This window comes from Oryctolagus cuniculus, chromosome 4 (assembly GCF_051225735.1).
Source record: "Oryctolagus cuniculus isolate XC-2025 breed Fujian yellow rabbit chromosome 4, ASM5122573v1, whole genome shotgun sequence".
Taxonomy (NCBI): Eukaryota; Metazoa; Chordata; class Mammalia; order Lagomorpha; family Leporidae; genus Oryctolagus; species Oryctolagus cuniculus.
In genome coordinates this window covers 11,241,554-11,265,161 of record NC_142870.1, presented here as the reverse complement: position 1 = coordinate 11,265,161, position 23,608 = coordinate 11,241,554, and the positions used below count along the sequence as shown (strand labels likewise).

Genomic DNA, 23,608 nt, shown 5'->3' with positions numbered 1-23,608 from the left:
CTGTATTTGTACGTGTATGTAAACATATAAAGATTAGGGGTTGAGTAATTTTTTAAACTCCTATGATGTTATACCAAATATAAAGTTTTATTTATTTATTTGAAAGGCAGAGTGACAGAGAAGGAGGGAGGGAGGGGGTAACAGAGGGAGATAGAAATCTTCTATCTGCTTGCTTTCTCTCCAGATGACTGCAATCGATGGGGCTGGGCCAGCTTGGAGCCAGGAGCCAAGAACTCCATTTGGGCCTCTCGTGTGGATGGCAGAAACCCAAGTACTTGGGCCATGATCTGCTGCCTCCCAGAAGCAATAGCAGAAGCAGGGTCAGAAGCAGAGGCAGGGCCGGCGCCGCGGCTCACTAGGCTAATCCTCCTCCTGCGGCGCTGGCACCCCGAGCTCTAGTCTCGGTTGGGGTGTCGGGTTCTGTCCCGGTTGCTCCTCTTCCTGTCCAGCTCTCTGCTGTGGCCCAGGAAGGCAGCGGAGGATGGCCCAAGTGCTTGGGCCCTGCACCCGCATGGGAGACCAGGAGGAAGCACCTGGCTCCTGGCTTCGGATCAGCACAGTGCGCCGGCCGTAGCAGCCATTTGGGGTGTGAACCAACGGAAGGAAGACCTTTCTCTCTGTCTCTGTCTCTCTCTCTCTCACTGCCTAACTCTGCCTTTCAAATAAATAAAAAAAAAAGAAACAGAGGCAGGACTCAGTTCTGGGCACTGTGATAAGGGATGTGGATGTCCCAAGTAGCAGTTTGACCTGTTCCACCACAAAACCTGCCCCAACCTTTTCTTGAACACTAAAAAATATTTCTGGGGAATCCTCACTATATTCTATAAGAAGCTTCATGAATTTGATGCCACACCTGGATAGGGACCAAGCCAGTTTGTTGTTTGCCTTTCCAGTTTAAGTGTTTTGTTACAGAATCAGTGTCATGGTTCTCTCATGTGAAGGAACTATGAAGATGAGGGTCCTTCCTCCCTCCCTCCCTCCCTCCCTCTCTGCCTCCTTCCTTCCGTTTTTAAGATTTATTTATTTATTTGAAAGAGTTACACAGAGAGAGAAGGAGAGGCAGAGAGAGAGGTCTTCCATCGGCTGGTTCACTCCCCAGTTGACTGCAATGGCTGTAGCTGCATTGATCAGGAGCTAGGAACTTCTTCTGGGTCTCCCATGTGGGTGCAGGGGCCTAAGGACCTGGGCTGTCCTCTGCTGCTTTCCCAGGCCACAGCAGAGAGCTGATTCGGAAGTGGAGCAGCCAGATCTCGAACCAAATGGGATGCCGGCACTGCAGGTGGCAGCTTTACCTACTATGCCACAGCGCTGGCCCCGATTTTTGTTTATTTAAAAAAAACAAAAACAAAACACTACTTTGTTTTCATGACCTGTTGATTGATATAGAAAACCGTAAGTTGCCTTTGGTTCAGGAATTTACACACAGATAATAGTACGATTTTAATTTCCCAAGTGACCAGCTAAGATAGACAGCCTTCCATTCTTCAATGTAAAAAAAAAAAAAAAAAATACAAGAAATAACATTTTAGAGTGTTTATTCGTAAAAATAAACGTGGAGACACAGTGGGGACCAGAAACTCTACTTGTGGTCCACGGTGTTACAATGTAGTTGGAAGACGAGAAAGCTAGAGGTGAGTACAATAAGGGTGCCGGGTGCTCTGTCGAGCAGTCATCAGCGCCGAGACAAACTCAGTGGTTCCAGAGAAATTAACGGAAGGTACAGAGGTCTGAATCAGAGACTTAAGAGAATTTGAAATCCAGGTTGAGTGTTCCTTAATCCAGAGATCCAAAAACATGAAGTGCTCTGGAGTCCAAAACTGCTCAAAATGCTTGGGTTTTACATTTTAGAATTAGGAATTCTCAGCTGGTAACGTCAGCAGATACTCCAAACTCTAAAACACTCTGAAATCTGAAACACTTGCAGTATGAAGTACTGCAGATAAGGGATACTCAAACTGTATATCGTGATTGCTCTTGGTGAAAGAAAGCCAAGTTTTTGTTCTTGCGGTTTTAATTTGCTTTCTCTAGATAAAGAAATTTTCCTTCCTTTTTTGTAAGTCAGTAAGAAAGAATACTTTTGTTTAGCACTTCGGGCATTGTTTAAGGCATAAAGAATAGAATTCCAGGGGTGAAATAATCCCGACAGTTCTCGTGTAATGGATACGGTCCTGAATAATCCCTTTCTTCCCCTCGAAGGAACACAGCATTTTTGTAATTTTTTTTGTTATTTTGCAATATGATTTTTTGGTCATGCTTCGTCGCTAAGTGGAAAGCCCTACTGGTCACTACTGTGGTTAAGGACGTTGTTTATTGTCAGAACGGCAGTTAACAAATGGCTTATGAATGTCACAGGCTGCAAAACGGGAACTTGAAAGGCAACGGCAACTTGAATGGGAACGGAATCGGAGACAAGAACTTCTCAATCAAAGAAACAAAGAACAAGAGGACATAGTTGTACTGAAAGCGAAGAAAAAGACCTTGGAATTTGAATTAGAAGCTCTAGTGAGTGACTTCGGTAATGCTTTGGAAATTTATTAACATTGAACCTTTAAAATGGTAATAATTCCTGTCATCTTTCATTTGTTAAAGAATGATAAAAAGCATCAACTGGAAGGAAAACTTCAAGATATTAGATGTCGTTTGACCACCCAAAGGCAAGAAATTGAGAGCACAAACAAATCCCGAGAGTTGAGAATCGCTGAGATCACTCACCTCCAGCAGCAGTTACAGGTGGGAAAATACTTCCTGTAAAAGCTTTAGGCGTCCACGCTTTTCCCCAGTTCTTTTCACTTATTCATTCAGCAGACATGAAGCATCTTCCATGTAATAGGCTCTGGGAGGCTAAGATGACATAGGCATAGCCGCTGCCTGGAAAGTGGGTTGTCAAGCAAACAAACGTGACAGACGTGTGCCATACACGTGTGCCATACGCACATGCTGTGTGTGCCTGTGCCCTTGTGAGCGCTGAGGCTACCACAGTGAACAGCACAGAGGGGCATCCCGTCTCCATGTGTGCAGGAGGGCCAGGCACTCACCCACGGGTACTCTTAGAAGGTCAGAAGTGCCATGGAAAGTGAGTAGGGGAGGGGACCGGAAGTCCTTGGATAAGAAGGAGCTGCTTTAACCAAGGTCGTGGGGACAGGCCTTTCTGTGAGGGATGTTGGAACAGAGACTTGGAAGCAGCGAGGGGCCAAGCAACATGGAGGTCTGACAGAAGAAGCCGCAGGCCGCAGCAGTGGGACCAGAGTCCTGCCAGATACAGCCATGAGCCCGCTCTGGATGGAGCTGCTGGGACAGATCTACAGCATGGTCACAGTAAATCAGCATATGTGGTTTAGAGGGGGCTGTGAGAGATTTAGGTACAGAGAATATTTTGGGGAAAAAGTGAAGGACTGTTAGCAGGTCTGTCTTAATTTTTTTTTATGTAGTTTTTAAAAATTTATTTAGGAGGCAAAACAAAGAGAGGGTTCACTCCCCAAATGCCTGAAATGGGCCTGGGCTGTCCTGGGGGACAGGAGCCAGGAATTCAATCCAGGTCTTCCACGTGGGTGCCGGGAGCCTTGCTGCTGACTGCCAGGATCTGTGTTGGTAGGAAGCTAATCAGTAGCTAGAGTGGAAACTAACTCGTGTACACCAGTGTGGGAAGTGGGCCTCCTACCCATTAGGCTCAGCGCCCCCTCGCTATCTGCTTCCGTTTTACTGCCTGTCCAAAGTGGAAGTATCACCTGACTGGGTATGAAGCACTGAGCTGCAGGAGTATCCCATTCATGTAAGTATTACTTACAGATTATCATATTTGGTCTTTGTGTGTGACTTTTTTATGTCAGCCTTCTTTTTCTCAGAGTGACATTTTTAGGATTTGCATATTGTCAACTGAATGTTTCCTTTCTTCAATAAGTAGTGCTTCCTTATTTGTCCATTCACCTGTTGCCTAACATTCAGGTTCTTTCATAAGACTGCAGTGAGTATTTATATGCCAATGTTTCTATGGAAATTTGTTTTGTTTTTCTTGGGTAAGATTTTAGAAAAGTTACTGTGTCATGTAAGTAAGTGTATGTTTAGTCCTGCAACAAACTCACACTATTTCCATTGTGTTTGTATCTTTAACCAGCACCATGTAACTGAAGCAATTGATTCCTCATTCTTACCAACACTCTGTGTTGTCATATTTTGTTTTGTGAACATTTTATTTGAGAAGCAGGAACAGAGCTCCCATCCACTGAGTCCCCTCCCATATGCCATCAGTCGTCAGGGCTGGGCGGGGGCAAAGCCAGGAGCAGGGGTCACACCCAGGGCTCCCGCATGGAACCCAGTTACTTGGACCATCACAACTACCTCCCTGAGTCAGGATGCTGGCATCGGGAATCAGAGTCAGGGGTTGAATCCAAGTTCTCCAGTATGAAATGTGGGCATCCTCATTGCTATGCTAAAGGCATGCTTCTGTGTTATCAGTATTTAAAATTCTAACGTTTCTGGTGGATGTGTAGTGGTATTTATTTGTGGCCTTATTTTGCATTTTCCAGAAGAATAATAGTGTTGGGCATCTTTTTCTATTTTTCTCTTATTTTAAGATTTATTTATTTATTCATTTATTTATATACTTGAAAGGCAGAGTGATAGAGGAAAAGATATCTTCCTCTGCTGGTTCACTCCCCAAATACCTGCAGCAGCCAGGGCTGGACCAGACTGAAGCCAGGAGCCAGGAACTCCATTCTGGTCTCCCACATGGGTGACAGGGCTTAGGTACTTGGGCGGTCATCCACTGCCTTCCTAGGAGCTTCAGCAGGGAGCTCAGTCTGAAACAGAGTGGCTAGGACTTGGAACCAGTGCCATATAGGATGCTGGCGCTGCAGGCAGAGGGTTAGTCTACTGTGCCACAGCACCCTCCCCATCCCAATTTTAAGATTTATTGATTTTATTTGAAAGGCAGATTTGCATAGAGAGACAGATCTGTCCACTGGTTCACTCCTTAAATGACTGCAAGGGCCAGGCCGAAGCTATTAGCCAGGAACTTCATCCAGGTTTCCCTGCAGAGACCCAGGGACTTGGGCCACCTTCCGCTGCTTTTCTGGGTGCCTTAGTAGGGAGCTGGATCTGAAGAGCGGCAGCTGGGACTCCAGCCGGCACCCATGTAGGATGCCAGCATCGCAGGTGGCAGTAACCTGATACACCACAATACCATCTGTTAACATGAATCTTCTTCCTCCTCTTGCTCTCCCCTCCTTTGGTGATCAATCTAGCCAGATCGAAGTTTATTGACTTAAAAGAATCCAGCAAGCTCTTGGCTTTATTGATTTTCCTCTGTGATGCATCTGTTTTCTATTCCATTTACTTATGCTATTTATTATTTTCATTTACTTACTTTGAGTTTAATTTCCTTGTTTTTAACTTTATAAGGAGGAAGCTTAAGTAACCAAATTTGACCTTCATTTCTGAGATACACATTTTAAGCTATAAATCTAGTGATATTCCACAAAAATATGTTGTACTTTTAGTCTTTTTTAACTCAAAATATTTTTGATGTTCACAGTTCTTGTTTTACTGATGGGTTATTTAGAATTATCCTGTTTTGCTTCCAAATATTTGGTGTTTTTTTTCCCAAGTATATCATTGGCTTCTGATTTGCTTATGTCATTATTTGAGAGCATATTCTGTGTGACTTCAGTCTGTTTTGATCCTCTTAAATCTACTAACACCTAGGGCCCAGCCAGTGAGCTGTTTGGGTGAGTATTCCATTTGCATTTGAAGACAGTGTGTACTCTGTCACATTTGGATGAGTGACCCATGAGGACAGTTGGGTCAGGTTGAATCCTGATGTTGCTTCAGTCTTCTTTGTTCTTACTGATTTTGTGATTTAACAGCTACTGTGAGAGAAGACTATTGCTATATTAATCACTGTGGATTTGTCCATTTTCCTTTAAGTTCTATCAGTTTTTATTTCTGAGAAATTCCTCATCACTATGAGAGTTTAGGCTATGAATAAATGTAGTAAACAGTATCAGAAGTTCATTTTAAAATAAAACATGCCTGTACTTTTTGAAGTATATGTATAGATACTCTGTGTCTTTTCATTAACTTTGTCTTTTTTTTTTAAGATTTATGTATTTATTTGAAAGGCAGAGTTACGGAGAGAGAGACAAGGAGAGAGTTTCCATCTATTGGTTCACTCTCCAAATGCCCTCAAAGGCTACTGCTGAGTCACATTGGAGCCAGAATCTTCATCCGGGTCTCCCCCATGGGTAGCAGGGGCCCAAGTACTGGGGTCAGCTGCTACTGCTTTTCCCAGGCCCTTAGCAGGAGAAATAGAGCAATCGGGGCATGAACTGGTGCCCATGTGGAATGCTAGCGTCACAGGCTGCAGCTTTACCTACTACACCACAATACCAGCTTCTCTTTTCATTAATTTTTTAAAAGATTTATTTTGGGGGCCAGCACCGTGGTGTGGTGGGTTAAGCCTCTGGCTGTGCTGCCAGCATCCCGTATGGCAACCGGTTTGAGTCTCAGCTGCTCCACTTCCAATCCAGCTCCCTTCTAATGCACCTGGGAAAGCAACAGAGGATGGCCCAGGTACTTGGGTCCCTGCACCAACATGAGAGACCCTGAAGAAGCTCTTGGCTCCTAGCTTCAGATCAGCACAGCAAATATTTTTTTTTATTTGACAGGAAGAGTTACAGCAGTGAGAGAGAGAGACAGAGAGAAAAGTCTTCCTTCCGTTGGCTCATTCCCCAGATGGCAGGAGCCAGGTGCTTCCTCCTGGTCTCCCATGCGGGTGCAGGGCCCAAGCACTTGGGCCATCCTCCACTGCCCTCCTGGGCCACAGCAGAGAGCTGGACTGGAAGAGGAGCAACCGGGACTAGAATACGGCGCCGGCCCCAGCAAATATTTTTAAAAAATTATTATTTATTTCTTTGAAAGGCAGAGTTATGGAGAGAGGAAAAGACAGAGAAAGATCTTACATCCACTTGCTCACTCCCAAAATGGCCACAATGGCCAGGACTAGGTCAGGCTGAATCTAGGAACCTGGAGTTCCATCTCGATTTCATGCTGGGAGCAGGGACCCGAGCACTTGGCCCATCTTCCGCTGCTTTTCTAGGTGCATTAGCAGAGAACTGGATTGGAAGTGGAGCTACCAGGACGTGAAACGGCACCCATATGGTTTGCTGGCATCATAGTTGGCAGCTTAACCTTCTATGCCACAATGCCAGCCCCTTTACTCATCCATTTTTATTTCTTTGAAAGGCAGAATGACAGAGAAAAGGGGACAGAGAGAGAGAGAGAGCGCAATCAATCCATCCATCCTCCACCAGTCTGTCCACTCCCATGGTGCCCAAAATAGCTAGGGTTGGCCTTGCTGAAGCCAGGAGCCAGGAACTCCAATCTGGGTTTCCCACATGGGTTACAGGGAAGTAATTATTTGGACCATTCTCTGCTGCTTTCCCAGGTGCATCAGTAAGGTGCTGGATCCAGAGCAGAGCAGCAGGGACCCAAACCAGTGCTCCAAACGTGTGGTGCTATTATCACAGCAGTGACCTAAGTGGCTGTACCACAACTCTGGCCTTTCATTAACTATTGATGAGAAATTTCATAAGATATATTCCCCGTGAAACCTTAATGGGAAAGGGCATGTGTTTGTTTATTATCTCAGTATTTGTAAAGGTATGAACTAATACATTTTTAGTATTTAAGATTGATGCTTAGAATATCCAGTTAGTGATAATAAAATAAATAAAACCAGGAATCCTGAAAAAGGAGTAAGTGAAAAATGATACATAGTTTGAAGGAAGAAAAGTACTTGGTTTATATACTTAAAACAGTCTCAGTGATCTGAGCCAGGCTTCTTGATATTTAGTCTTAGAAATAAACTTTGGGATCAGGATTGTTTAATTTATGTGGAGAATAAGAGAAGGAAAAACTCAGTTCTGCTTTTTTGGGAAAACAATAGTTTTCTCTTTTTGGCATAAATTATTCATAAGAGAAGATGCTTCTAAATCCTTTCTTTTAAAAAAATTTTTTTAAATTTATTTTCACTTTATTAGAAAGGGAGCAAGTGAGCCAGAGAGGAATTTTCACATCTACTCCCCCAAATGGTTGCAAGAGCGAGGACTGGGCTAGTCTAAAGCAGGGAGCCCAAAACTTAATCTGAGTCTCCCACGTGTGTGGCATGAACCCACGGAGCAGCCATCACCTGCTGCCTCCCAGGGTGTCCATCAACAGTAGTAAAGGATCTGGGACTTGAACCAGCACTCCAGTGTGTGATATGGGTGTCGCAGGTGGCATCTTAAATGCTGAGCCAAACTCCTGGCCCTCTAAATACTTTCTGTTGAACTTAAGTCTGTTTACCACTCAGATATATGAATATAGCACACAAGATTCATCCCATTTAGGCCAGTCTGTAAAGGTGGTTGTTCAAAAAGAGTGCCGCTTCGTCTCTGTTGAAGATTTCTAATTAAGGCATTTTCAGTTTTTCAAACCAAAGTCAATACGTAGAGATTATTTTACATCAAGGTAAAAATAAAAGTCAAATTTCCTGACCCAAACATGTGGAAGCCATGCAGGGTAATTTCAGCTGAATTAAAGCATATTCTGTTTGGAAAGTTACCCACGAAAACTCCGAACGGCCTTGTAAAGGGTGGTTTAGCTTTTATCGTGTGCCAGTTAAAAAATAGTTGGTTTAAGACTTTAGTATACCTGTTTAAAATTCCATCCTGTGTGTTGAAAAAACATACAGAAGCTAAGATTCTAGTTGTTGAAATCTCTTTGATTGCTGTTTCCAGCTTTAAGTATAGGGTAAACAGTTCAGCCCTATTAAGTTTCAAAGCTCAGATTAGAATAAAAGTATAGTTCCTATTTGAACTGCTGTATTAGTTTACAAACAGGGTCACTGCATTTGCATCCAGGTGCAATTGAGAGATCAGTTCTTCAGTTTTCTGTCTGCTGAGTCCTACTTAAAGTGTATTTTTTTTGACAGCCTTTAACTGTCCAGTAGGTCAACAAAAATATAAGCAATATCAAGGGAGCTATAACTGTCTCAACTTTATTTTAGTGGAAAGCATTTTGTAAACAGAATTCATTTCTTGGCAAGGAATCCAGAGGCACGGTGGTCTGGGATGAAATGCAGTTGCACCGTGGGCCAGGCCGTGGGATGCGATTAGCGTCTGAGAGATCTGAACTCTGCGAGGTGAATGCAGGCCTGGTAGTTTCCCTCCGCTCATCCTTGTTTGCTTCCTTCTCGCCTAGGAGTCTCAGCAGATGCTTGGAAGACTTATTCCCGAGAAACAGATACTCAATGACCAACTAAAGCAAGTTCAGCAAAACAGTCTGCACAGTAGGTGTTTCATTTTCAAGGTTGACCTTTTCCTTTTTCACAGACAAGAATTTCCTTATGTGACATGAAAACATTGAAAAGCATTTTCCTCACTGGCGGTTTTTCTTGTTTTGCCATGTTTTTCTAAATCAGGAGATTCACTTCTTACACTCAAAAGAGCCCTAGAAGCAAAAGAACTAGCTCGGCAACAGCTTCGAGACCAACTAGATGAAGTGGAAAAAGAAACGAGATCAAAACTGCAGGAGATTGATATTTTCAATAATCAGCTGAAGGTAACTATTCTGTGTATGACTGCACGTCTGTCCTACCCTTTAATCTTTTAATGTCAGGCAGAAAAATTCATTAAGCTGGTCTGTCAACCTTTGTGAAAGTCTTCACAGTTGTAGATGAACATTATACAATCTAAATTGCATTTTTCTCCCTTAAAATGTAAAACAGAAATTTGACATCTATAAATTAGGGCTGAGTGAGTGGCCCCAACAAGATGTCTGTCTTTAACCTGAATTGTGTTTTTATACATCTCCCTGCTTTTGTTTGTTTATAACCACAGCAAAGTGAATTCCCAAAGCCGGGTTCCAAAAGCTTCATCTTTCTCATGTTCTTTGAAGATTCCTGAAAGGAATTGTTTTTTTAAAGACTAAGAATTTTTCTGCCAGTACCTTTAAGATTGTGTTTGTGTGTAGATCCTCGTTTTGTTACTTCACATTTCAGAATTGTGTTGTTTGGTGAAGTAATTGCTTTTGTCTGTGTGGCAGACGTGGTGTGTGGTTTTGTCATTCACACAGTAGAACTCAGGAAAATGCTGGTGCTCAGAGGGCAGGTGACAACCTCTTTCCAATGTGGTGTTTTTCATTTAATTTTTCAGCTTTATCATCTTAAGAATGTTAGCAGTTACATAAAAGAATGACAATATTTCATTATTTTAGAGTAATCATGTAGGATTTTAAAGATTTAAGTACTACTGGAATTTTTTAAGTCAATTTTATTCTTAACAAATTGGATATTGGATATTATACTTTCCTCCACTCCAAATATTTGTTTTTCTTTGACTTTCCTTTTTCTTAAACTAAATTTTACCTCTTTTTAGTTTATTTAATTTACTGATTTGGAAGTCAGAGAGAGAGAGAGAGATCTCCCATCTGCTGAGTCCCTTCTCTCACCTACCCACAACAGCCTTGGCTGGGCCAGGCCAGAGCCAGGATCCCTAACTGAATCTGGGTCTTTATTGTTTTACTTATTTGAAAGGCAGAGTTAGAGGGGGGAGAGGAAGGGTGAGAGAGTCTTCTATCTGCTGGTTTGCTCTGCAAATGGCCACAGCGGCTTGGGTTGGGCCAAGTTGAAGCCAGGAGTCTGGAACTCCATCCAGGTTTCCCAGGTGGGTGGCAGGGGCCCAAACACTTGGGTCATCTTTGCTGCTTTCCCAGGAGTATTATAACAGGGAGCTGGGAGGCTGGCGCTGTGGTGCAGCGGGTTAACGCCCAGGTCTGAAATGCTGGGATCCCATATGGGCGCCGGTTTGAGACAGCTGCTCCACTTCCAATCCAGCTCTCTGCTATGGCCTGGGAAAGCAGTAGAAGATGGCCCAAGTCCTTGGGCCCCTGCACATGCATGGAGACCCAGAAGAAGCTCTTGGCTCCTGGCTTCGGATCAGCGCAGCTCCTACCATTGTGGCCAGTTGGGGAGTGAACCAGTGGATGGAAGACCTCTCTGTCTCTCTCTCTCTCTCTCTCTCTCTGCCTCTCCTCTCTTGTGTAAATCTGACTTTCAAATAAATAAATAAATCTTAAAAAAAAAAACAAAAAACAAAAAACAAAAAACAGGGAGCTGGATTGGAAGTGAAGCAGCCAGGACTCAAACTGGTGCTGATATGGGATGCTGGTGTCACAGGTGGTGGCTTAGGACAACAGCAACCCCCCAAACAGTGTCTTACTCATTACTCCAAGCATTTGCCCCAAACTTAAATTTCTTTTTGCTTGACTTTGACAAATTTAGCTTTTGACACTAGGGAGAAATGAAACTTCTGTTTTTTATTACTAAAAAAAAATGTTTTAATTAGGAACCATGTTTGAGATTTTCAGTGTACCTTTGGATGAGATTCCAGGCCAAATTGTCTAGACATCTGAGGTTGAGGTTTTTGTGCTGTTCTTTTTAGAGTATTAAGTAATGAACTTTTCTCGGTTGTACAATTCCAGGAAAGTGCTCTTAGGGGAAATATTATTTGAGCCAATGTACTGTTTTTCTTCACTTTGCTTTCATGCTTTCACAGAGTATATGTGTGTCTGCTACGTATGTTCTCTTTTACTGTGTCCACTCACATGTGATATGTCGGCGTTGATAGTACTGCTACAGTTGTCCATCTCTAGAATAAGAAGTACATTAAAGATGCTCACGTTAATGCAGCATGTCCTGTCACTGTTTTAAGCGAAAGAATGTAACACTGTTGCAAGCTTGCAGTGCCTTTCAGTAAGCAATCAGCTATGTTCCGAACCCAAGCAGTAGTGAGACTTTCTGCCTTCATGTTAAGATTCCTTTTTCTAGAAATTTAACTTGCAAAACAAGACTGAGGCATCAGAAAATTGTATTCTCATGAGAGACTTTTGATAAATGCCAAGATGTGGGGATTTAATTATTTTGGCAGTTGAATTGCTGTTGCCTTTGCTAAAGCAAACATCCTAAAAATATGCTGTGTGTTCTCATACTGGGCTAAATTGACTGGTACTGCCTTCAGCATCAGAAAGTTTCTTATATATGTATGAACATTTCTTTCTGTTCTTGGTTTATCTGGTCCATTAACTTTAATTTTAGATTAATATGGGAGAGTTAGAAAAAAATCACAAGCCAGCCTGGTTCTATCAGAGTAGCTTGTAGGAAATGAAATAAAAAGATAAGTTTGTTGTGGTGCAGCAATTTCTCTAAATCCATGCAGTTTTTTTCATGAATACCTTTTTCGTGAACTTTTTGAAGACCTCTCATATATGCATGGATTTAAAAATTTTTCTGCACCAAAAAAAAAGTATCTTTTAATTCCATTTCCACAAACTTTATGGCTTTTTTTTTTCCCTCATTTGATTTGAGAGAGAGACAAATATTCATTCCATCAGCTCATTTACTAGCCAAATGGTTATAGCAGCTGGAGTTAGGGGTCAGGCCAAAGCCAGGAGCCCAGAACCCAATCTGAGCCTCCTACGTGGGTCACAGGGACCCAAGTACTTGAACCGCCAGCTGCTGCCTTCCAGGGTGTTCATTTGCAGGAAGCTGGAATTGGAAGCAGAGCCAGGACTGGAATTCAGGCACTCCAGTGTGAGATGTGAGCATCCCAAGCCTTAATTGCTTTGCCAAATACCTGCCCCAAAGTTTTCTTCTTCATTTTTTAACCCATATAATCTCTTTTTGTCCTTTTCACCACAGAGCCTAGTTTATTCTTCTGTTCAGGGTTTTTGTTTTGTTTTCTGTTTTTTTTTTTTTTTTAATCAAAAAGAATTACATGCTTCCCTACCCAATATCTGATAGTCTGTGAAAAAATACCTGTCATTAATTAAAGAAGAAACAAAATGACTTCCATGGCTCTAGATTCAACATTAGCTCTAGAGTCTATGGCTGTAAGTTTGTCTCTGATTTCAAAGGACTTGAGGGCTCATTTTTTCTTTTGAGAAAAGTTATTTTTTTCATGCATTTTAAGACATTTATGTTATAGATATATTTATATATTCCAAGAAAGAGTCCGAGATGTGTTTTTCCAATTTTGTCACTTCAAAGCAAGAAATACTTGTCAAAGAAAATAGGAATCTTATTGCAGCTAATAAACTGCATTAAAAAATCTACAAAAAAAGAATGAGGGGAAATGATTGTAACCTTTTGTGCTAGAAGTACTCAAGGCATTTGATAGGAATTTTAAAGTTTGTCTTTCTTTTGATCAAATGAAATATTCAACCAGTGAATTAACTGATAGTAGTTGATTTGGTTAGTGATCATTGCTAGCGTGAACTATTACTTAGAGTATTTTTAATGCAGTGGATCAAATTTATATACCAAATATTGCTGCTTTTCAGATGTGTCCCATATGCAACAAATATTTTATCGTGTTAAGAAATGAGTAGTCTTCTCAGATTTGTGTTCCAGGGACATCAGTTTAAAATATCTGATTATGACTTTCTCTTTATACCTCAACTGACAGGAAAATCAAAACTCTGAACTCTTGGAGAATCCGTGTGTCTCAACAGCACATGGAGACATTTGACAGCTGTTTTTCTTATTGTGTTTATCCATTTGCATAAAATTGTGGTTCTAACAAATGTCAAATAACATTAGCGATGGGAACTTTTTGGAGAGTAGTACTTGACTTTGGCTTGCCCCTGGCAGTTTTCCTTGGCACTGACAGCCTAATATTACATATTCTACCTACATCTAGCTATAACAGAATAAAGATCACTTGTAGCTTACAAGGCTCTATTGTATGCCAAATAAAAGGAATCCAGTACTCCAAAGAGGCTAGGTTTTCTGTTTTTGTGTTAAGAAGTTGAGTCTTGTTGGTTCCTGTCTAGTCTCTGTGTGCTGGACAAGTCCTTATGTGAATGGTCGTTTACATTTGGGCATTTCTTTCTTCCAGTCAGTGGCAATGGAGGAGGCAGTGTGGCAGTGCCTGGCAGTTCTCCTGGGCTGCGTCATCCACTTAGACTTCTTTCTAAAGGTCTCCAGGCCCTACTCAGGCAATGCACATCTTTCTCAGACTAAGAATGAGGAGCCATCTCCAGCTCTGTGCCTCAGGTTTCCCCACGCAGATGAGTGCTCAGTGTCTGAGATAGCGTGTTCCAGGAAGTACATGTTGTACATGTACATGTGTACATGTTGGCAGTCACTAGTTACTATTAGTCGTGCAGTATGCTTGACTGTGTCCTTCTGACGAGTTGTGTGTGTGATGGTGTAAGCTCTGAATTACGAGCTGAACGAGGTCCTGTATACTGTGGTCTTGTCTTTATAACAACCATTTTGGATCGTTGAATTTGCTACTTGTCTGCAAAACTTTGAAAGAGCACTTGGTTATTATTCGGCTCTATGTGTTTATTTCCAGCATACGGGAGATAGTGTTATATTACAGTCAGTGTACTATCCCAAAAACAAAAACACATGTTATCTTATTTCTCTGCACATTTGAGTTTTTAGGACTAATTTGGAGTTAAGAATCCTGTTCCTTAAATGTACTTGGGAAATGCAGGCTGCTTACAGGAGAGAGGAGGAGTTCTCAGTAATGTAAATTCTGCCTGCAATGAGGACACCTGTTGCTCCTAAGGTCTGAATTGATATGGAAATGAGAATGCCACTTGCAGTAAACAAGGTTGTTTACCTCACAGAGGCTTTTATGCTTCTGGTTTCATACTCTTGCTTTAGGCTCATTCATTATGAAGGCAGTGAAAGGCAAAATATTTAGGGGGAAAAGAAAAGAGCTGGGAACAGAATGGGAACTCAGGGCAAAAATGCTTATGAAGGGAAACAATGGTGGACAGAGAAAGACCCAGAAGAAAGAGATGCAGAGACAGCAATAAAAAAAGCAATGTTGCCTTTTCATAATGAGTTGAATAATGTTTGACTGTTTCATGGTTTGCTATTTTATTTTATTCAAGATTAAATTTTATTTTTGCCTGTATGATCCTTTTGGAAAATACAATTCTGTCTAGAGTAATAAAATCTTCCTAAATCTCATTATTTGTGATTGTACAAACTTTTAAAAATTCTTACATTTTTTACTCTTTTTTCTTTTAAGATTTATTTATTTACTTTTCTTTTTCTTGAGAAACAGAGAGAATGAGATAGATAGACAGAGTACTTCCACCTGCAGGTTCATTCCCCAAATACCCACAGCAGTGAGGGCAGAGCCAGGGACTCCATCCAAGTCTCCCATAGGAGTGGCAGGGACCTAAGTCCTTGAGCCACCAGCTTTTGCCTCCCAGGATGCACAGCAGGGATCTGGGATCTGCAACAGAACTGGGACTTGAGTGTTGTTATATCTTAATGTTAGCCATCGCAAAGCACACCGGACACCGGAGTAAGGGAAAGGGTTTATTGGGGAACACCCAACAGACCGGAGTGAAGGGGCGGCGAAGGAAAAAGAGAGAAGGAGACTGTAAGAGAGAGAGACAGAGGAGGGAGAAAAGAGATGAGAGGAGGAGAGAAGCCAAGGGAGGCCAAGAGAGCGCAGGAGAGAAGGACCAAGAGAGCAGGTGTGCAGGAACAGGCCCTTTTAAAACTTTGCCTGAGGGCGGGCAGGGAAGCAGGAGCAGCGAATCCCATTAGGATGGGGGTGGGGCCTGGCTCAGGTAGCTGGGCCATGTGGCCACCTGGCTACAACTGCGCCAGTTTCCTAACAAGTGTAGGCGCTCTATGTGGGATACAGGCATCCTCAAGGGTGCCTTAATCACAATGCAGAACACCTGCCCTCTGGTTACAGCCTCTTGTACAGATACCTTGAATTTCAAATAATCAGAACATTCCCAAGTTTCAAAATAATTAATAGATAAAATATATCAGATCCTATGCTATTACTGGCTGAGTAGTTGAATTTTTTAGTTATAGAATTAATTTTTTAATGTTTTTTAGTTATTTAATAAACCATGATTTGGTAAACAGAGTAAAGCAGAATCCTATCTTTTGAAAATATATTTTCTTCTCTTTCTCTTGCTCTCCCCCCCACTCTCTTTTTAATTATCTTGTGTGCCCAAACGTCTTACAGTTTTACCCTTTGGAGTGATATGCATTTAAAATAATAAAGTATTGCTTTGTGAATAAGGGTGAAATGTTTTGAGGGGGGAAGTCAGATTTTCAAAGCAAACTTGGGTCAGTTTTCTCTTTCTGGTAATGTAAAAAAAAGCCTCAAGGAGAAGATTTCTGTTGCAGACAGGATTTTCTAGTTTGTACTCCAGTTCTCTGTCTTTCACACACACCCTATGCCTCCTTCTTCATTGCACTTATGATATATTGAGTACCAACTGTGCAGGGGAAATTGGATCTACGACTGGCTAAATATTCAGTGTAGATTTAGAAGTAATATTTAACATCCTTTTAAACCTTACTACACCATTTCTCAAATAACCTATCAATATATCTTTTTCTTTATATCCAACCTAATTTGAATGCATTAGGGATGAATAAACTTTATAATTTTTTGATAAATGGATATCAGTTTGCCTTGATTTAGGTACAATTTCTGTGTTCTGAAATAGGTATTTTTCAGATTTTTAGATTCCCCTGTCCTCACTGGTGTGTTATCTAGCTTTCTCTAAAAGCTTTTAATTTGTTTCACAACCACTTAATTGGTGGTGGAGAGTATTTTTAAACGAAAGCCTATAAGAATTCTGATATAGTATGCTATGTGCATATCGTCCCTTGATGAGATATGTTGTTTATTTACATGAGGCACTTCTACTTTAGACTTTTTGCAGGTAATATGACAACACAGATGCCTGAAATTCCTGGTGCTAGACCTATATGGAGATAATTTCTTATGAGATCATTTCATTGTTAAAAGTACAAGAACTGCTAGAAGGATGACATGTATTCTAAAGATTTTGTTTTGATTTACGGTGTTGAGTTCATGAATTTTGAGTAATTAATGAAGTTATGTTTGTTTTTGTCTCATTTCCAAGAGACATTCTGGTGTAAAAACCAAAAGCAAAATAATCCATCAACAATTAGATGTCATAATTAGCAAATAAATTTTCCTTAACTGCTAGTCTCCTTTCATAGGCACCTAGTGCTAATTAGTTCTTTTTCTCTGCACTAGCATGTATACAACGTAATGTTTATGAAAGCAAATCCCATTCATCTTGTTTGGTGGACACTTTGCATTTCAGGTCACATCACTTCCCCTAGCATGAGTGTCAGGCCAAATGAAGAACCAGTCATGGGTATGAAATCAAGGGATTCTGTGCCCTTCGCCTTAGCAGTAGAGTAACCATCTTCAGTAGGCTTGAAAATGCACCTTATTTCTCAGTGGAAAAATAGTGGGATCTTCTTCAGGATTCGATTTGTCAAGGTTATTGCTTTTGAAATACTTGGGCTTCATACCATAAGATGTCCAAAGATGTTTTAGGATCCAAAGATCTTGTTTAGGAGAAATGTGATTTTTGTCTTTTTGGTCTATGGTAAGATACTGAAAGCAAGCTGATTTTTATTTTATCTTAACTAATACTAGACAAAATCTGTGCCAATTTTTTTATGGTGGTTTGTAATCTGTGTTGGATCAAGCACCATCTTGAGACTCTAATAATAGTAACACGCTATCTCTGCCAGAAAAATGCTCATGTAACTCAAGTTTGCCTGTAGTTTCGTGGTATTCACAGGGCCCGAGCTTCGTTATGCCCTGGCTAGGAAATGCTTTTTAGCATTACAATTCTATATATTTTGTTGGTGATAGAATTCTTATTTTAATTTAGATATACTAGTCATTTTATAGATTTATTTCTCCCGTATGTTTGTAATATTTAAGTAAAACTACCTGAATGCTTCTTTAATAATTTCTTATTTGTTAAGTATTATGCTTTATCAAAAGCTAATGTTGGGGGCAGGCACTGTGGCCCAGCAGGTTAAGCTGCCACCTGGGAGACAGTGGATGATGGCCCATGTCCATGGGTTCCTACCACCCACAGGGGACACCCAGTGGAGTTCCCGACTCTTGACTGCTACCTGGGCTGGCCTTGGCTGTTGCAGACATTTGGGTAATGAACCAGCAGATGGAATATATCTCTGTGTCTTTTCCCTCTCTCTCTCACTCTGCCTTTCAAATAAACAAATAAATCTTAAAAAATGAAAATGATGTTGGATTATTGCGCTTTACCTATTGTAAAACATACTGTACCCTTGAGTAGAACTCATTGATGTGCAATCAATACCGTGTCGCTAGATAGATATCTAGCCAAGAGATGTATGGCAATAGAGTTAATTGATTTTGGGAAAAAAATTATTTTTAGAATGAGCCATGACTGAGATACTAACTCTTGATACTAATGACACCAAATTCATTTTCACCTTGAAGTTTTTCCTCTTGGAAAGAATTAAAAAGGGTGCTCTAAAATTACTCGTTGTACTTGAATCTTTTTGAATGTTTTAAAGATTTATTTATTATTTGAAAGGCTCAGTTGCAGAGATAGAGAGAGAGGTCTTCATCTATTGGTTTACTCCCCAAATGGCCACAACAGCCGGAGCTGGGCTGATCTGAAGCCAGGAGCCTGGAGCTTCTTCCGGGTCTCCCATGCGGGTGCAGAGGCCCAAGCACTTGGGCCATCTTCCACTGCTTTCCCAGGCCACAGCAGAGAGCTGGATTGGAAGTGGAGCAGCCGGGACTCGAACCAGTGCCCAAATAGGATTCCAGCACTGCAGGCAGTGGCTTTACTCACTACACCACAGCGCCAGCCTCTTAAAAATTAGTTTTAAAATTTATTGAGATGATTTTTTTCCCTGTAGAATCTTCAAATTCACTCCTTATCCATTGCTCTTCTTTGTAAAAGTTTTTCTTAACATATTACTAATGTTATTTTCATCTGTCTTAACTGTCCAGTGTGCACATCTGTTGACTGGAGCTCAGCGTAGAAAGGAAATGTATTGTAATTCTCTGGCAACATGGGAAGTCCCCAGAAGTTCCCAGAAACCTGTATGTGTGTCCATGGCTGTCTGATGCATTGGTGCACCCTGACCAGGTTCTGCCTGGTTGTGCAGTGCCGACTGTCAAATCTTTTGACTATCATTCTGCTGTAAATACATGTTTCCTGGATGAAATAACTTTTCTTTCTTAAATATATAATCAGCTTCCCTAACATCAGACAAAAATGTTATTCCTCCCCTCTCATTTCTTACTTCTTTGTGTTTAATTTTGGCTCTTTGTTCTATTTTTTTTTCTACCTTTCTGGTTTATTCCTGCTGTAAGAATAAAACCTTAAGTCCAGAGACACTGAAATGAAGAATGTAGTGTCACGTGGTGAACAGTCTGAGACGTCAGCAAATCCTACTGCTGAAAGAAATCCCAAAGGTGCTCTGGCTGCCAAGTCAGGGGCCTCCTGTTAAATCCTGGTTTCTTAGTTCCCAGTTTGGTAACCTTTAATTATAGTCTTTTGCCATAATTATTCTTTCTGAACCAACTTATGGTTTTTTTTAATGTTATTGAAGGTGAAATTTTAAAATAGGGAGAAAATTAAAATTTTTTTCAAGTATTTATTTGAAAGCCAAAATGACAGAGTCAGAGATAGAGTCTTCCATCTGCTGGTTCGCTCCCCAAATGGCTGCAAGGCTGATGCTGAGCCGGCTGAAGCCAGGAGCCAGGAACTGCATCCAGGTCTTGGGGGTGGTGGGTCCAAGGACCTGAGCCATCTTTTGCTGCCTTCCCACATACATTAGTCCAGAGCTGGTTTAGAAGCAGAGCAGCCGGAGTTCGAAGCAGGGCCATGAGACAGGATGCCAGCATCATTGCAGGCTGTGGCCTAACTAACCAACTGGGCTCAATACTGGCCTCCCAAAGTGTCAGTCTTTCCTTTACTTCCTACCCTTCCTGTTAAAGGGACTCTCTGCCTTTGGGCTAATGATGGAGTAGGCTCACGCTGTCTGTGTGCGGACTTGCTTTTCTGGCTCTGTTCCCTCTCAGGACACTCAGAGTTTGAGTTAGTGACATTCTTATATAGTTTTTGTTTTCATGGTGAGAAACTAAGGAGCCCAAATGTAGATTTCTCTTAATGGTAGGAACTGACCCTGTTATTCGATACGTCTCTGAAATACCAAAATCAAAAAAGTAGTGTGACTGTTGATTCATGTTATTAAAAATTCCTGTTTATTCTTGATTGTAAATCACTATGGAAGCAACTACAGGTGAATTTTTAACACACTGAAATTAAGTTTTACATCCCATGGTGTGACAGTGAGAGGGATGATGAGAACTGGCAGTCTTTTTTCCCGGGTGTTGATTTCCTTGTCTCGGAACTTTGAGCACTCACAGTGAGCCTTCTCCATCCTTGGCCTTTTCTTCCCCCTGCTTAGCTAAGCTGCTGTCCCACAAGCTCTTCCTGCTTTGGAAGCCATGTGCCCAGAGCTCCTGCCATAGGGACTTGTACAGAGTCATCTCCGACCGCTGCCCCCTGCCTGGATCGGCCAGCAGCTCCTGCTGAGTTCTCCCACGCCAGAGGCCTGCCGGTCCCCCTCCCTTCTCCGTTCCTCCAGTGTTCCCCCAAGTACCTTTCTCCATCCCCCAATCTTAAGTTAAACTGTTTCTTATATCTCGTTCCTCTTCTTAAAATCACTTACATTTGAAAAGCACTTGTAGGTGCATTCTAACTTTATGCTCAGGGCAGTTAACCAGTATGAAAAGATTAGACTAACCTATTTGGCCTTCCTCTAGTCCCAAGCACATTTTAACCCTGGCCTGTTTCAGATAAGCCCTCTATCTGCCACTCTCTTCCATCGATTTGTTCAGTCTCAGAAAGAAGCTGAAGGGTAGGAATTTAGACCTAGAAGACAATGTGACCATTTAGAGTTTCCAGTTATCAAGGCAGGTCTTAGTCCTTAAATCTGACCATATGCACACCCTGAACTACCCATCTGGAGGACAGCCCTCTTTAGCCACACAGAATGTAACTAGAAATACATCCTTTACTTTGCTACCCACTTTGACTCATCCGATTTGTTGCTGACCCAAGTAAGGGGAGCTTCTGTAATTGAATCGGTTGGTGGCCATTTGATTTCTGTGCAAAGAGCCGGTTTCTCCCTCGACAGATGTTCTCTTATTCCTCCTACTTTTGGGTGTTTTCCATTTGCTTTAAATATCATAGAACTTTTTTGAGTAGCCTTCCAAGGAAATTACTGCTATTCCTGGAGCAAGCGTGAGATGAGGAGATTGGAGCCGCGGTGGTCAGCAGATTATAGCCTTTTTACTTCAACCTGGGGCAGTTGAATCAGACGTGGATGTAGTGAGTGAAGAGGTGCTGTTTGAAGGAAAATAGACGCTGGGGGAAAGAGAAAGGTCATGGAGCAGAGAAGTCCATTTGTTCTGAGCAGTGTATCCTAAGAGGGAAGTGAGGTTTTTAATGGAGGTAGGGTATGAAGAGCTGTCATGTGTTTTCCAAGCCAGTCGAAGTTGGTGTCGATTTGTTATCAGAAGAACAAGGAGACTTTATTCCTGATCCTTGCCGTTTCTAAAGCTGGTTGCATGCCAGTATTATTGTTGCACCTTTAGCAGTTAAGCTCCTCTTCCGCCCATCTCTAGTGAGTGAGTGATTTCTAAAGCAAAACATGGCAAACAGTATAATGCGTTAGACTCGCTGGAATGTGGAGTTAAGCAGCCGCTGGAGATGAGTCATGTCAACATGGAGAGTGATTTGAGTCTTCCAAGTTATCGTTTTTCAACCCTAAATGTTGTCTCCCAAGTGCCCTCGCCTTCCCCACCATAAAATGTTGCATGTTTACAGTTGACTGGTCTATGGCTTCCTGTCATTACATAAACTGTTTCTTGATTATCTTACAGGAACTAAGAGAAATGCATAATAAACAACAACTCCAGAAACAAAAGTCCATAGAGGCTGAGCGACTGAAACAGAAAGAACAGGAGCGAAAGATAATAGAATTAGAGAAACAGAAAGAGGAAGCCCAAAGGTAAGTCTTTTCAGTGGGTAGTGGATCCATCTGGAAGAACTTTTAGTATTCCCTATTCTTTGGCTTCTCCAAGTTGTCACAGCGCCAGAAAGATCCATTAACATGTACATGTGTGGGTTGCTTTTGTGAACGCAAACACGTGTATATATAAATCGTTGCATATATAAGTACCCCCTGAAGTTTTTGGTTAGTTCACAGAATGCTCCCAAGCTACTACTATTTAGATAAATGGAATTATACAGGAAATTGGGACACTTGGAATGCTCATTTGCATGCTAATGACTAAAATACGTTTCCGGTTCACAGCCTTTTAATAACAGTGGCAACCAGAGAGCCTGATGTGAAACCAAAACCCCTGAGTTAGCGTGCCACCAAGGGCGTCCCCAGCCGACTCAGAGTGCCACTCTGTCTTCCTCTTTCTCCCTGTTTTCAACTGCAAATTCAGCTTGACTCCAAAAGGAGAAGAACTGGCATCTCAGTTTAGAATGCAGACACATTGTTGTCTGTTTTTATTGAATATTGGTGTTGGTAGTTTTTTCCTGTAGTAAATTGTAGAAATTTAATCATTATCTTTTTGGCGTGTCTGATTTTGTTACTGGGTATTTGCTTTCTAAATTGCAGTTCATTCCAGATGTTTATTTTTATTTCTTGGAAAGGCTGAGAGAGAGAGAGAAATCTTCCATTTGCAGGTTCACATCCCCAAATGTCTGCAACTGCGGGAGCTAAGCCAGGCAGAAGCCAGGAACAGGAACTTCAGCTGGGTGTCCTAGGCAGGTGGCAGGGACTGAACACTTGACGCGTCACCTGCTGCCTCCCAGAGGGCACATTAGCCGGAAACTGGAATCAGAAGCAAGTTGTATGGGATGAGGGCATCCCAGGTGGTGCGCCTTAGCCACTGCGCCCAAAGCTTGTTCCTGGGCCTGGCATTGTGGCGCGGCAGATTACACTGCTGCTTGTGACGTCAACGTCCTGTATCAGGGTTCTGGTTTGAGTCTGTGCTGTTCCACCTCTGCTCCAGCTCCCTGCTAACACACAGGGGAAAGCCATGGAAGATGCCCCAGGTGTTTGGAGTTCCTGGTTCCTGGCTTCCGCCCAGCCCAACCCTGGCTGTTACAGCCATTTGGGGAGTGAGCCCACAGAAGGAAGATTTCTCTCTTTCTCTTTCTCTGTAGCTCTGCTTTTCAAGTAAATAAGTAAATATTTTTTTAAAAAATGCTTGCTTTTGTTAGTTTTAGACTCTAAGAAACAAGAACGGCTAACTGTCCCAATGATATACTATAAATTATAAACACTTGTTATGGAAATTAAACTGAAACAGTCATGAGGCAGGTCTTTGATGTCAGTGGGCTGGGCACATCACAACCGCACAGAGCTCAGCCCACCTAACCATGAAGCTAGATAGTACTATTTTCTTCTGTGTGTGTTTGTTTATATTGTTTTTTTAATGCCAGTGGAAGGTGGCAAAGTCTTAAAGCTGTTCAGAAAAATAGTTATGGTTTTCTTGGGGGTGAGATTTAGGATTAACTCCAGAGTATGTTGGTTAAAGCCATCTTTTTCTTGTCTTCAAAGTTTATTAAATGCTTTTATTATTTAGTATTTTTTACTACATTAAACATTTACTTTCCCACAGAATAGAAATAAACAGAAAATATAATATAGGAA

The 23,608-nt window shown here is 41.6% G+C and overlaps 1 protein-coding gene across 14 annotated transcripts in view; it reads left to right on the top strand.

Moving 5' to 3' along the window:
* ITSN1 (intersectin 1) overlaps positions 1 to 23,608 on the top strand; it is a 225,997-nt gene that overhangs the window by 106,878 nt on the left and 95,511 nt on the right. For all 14 annotated transcript variants that reach the window (XR_016233033.1, XR_007914559.3, XR_011387720.2 and 11 more), the window contains 5 exons: positions 2,353 to 2,502; positions 2,590 to 2,730; positions 9,238 to 9,325; positions 9,458 to 9,597; positions 21,819 to 21,946. Coding sequence is in view for 10 of the 14 variants with exons in the window: in XM_051833603.3 (XP_051689563.1) it covers positions 2,353 to 2,502; positions 2,590 to 2,730; positions 9,238 to 9,325; positions 9,458 to 9,597; positions 21,819 to 21,946 (647 nt within the window). In the remaining 4 variants the exon portion in view is untranslated. The remainder of the gene's footprint in view (positions 1 to 2,352; positions 2,503 to 2,589; positions 2,731 to 9,237; positions 9,326 to 9,457; positions 9,598 to 21,818; positions 21,947 to 23,608) is intronic.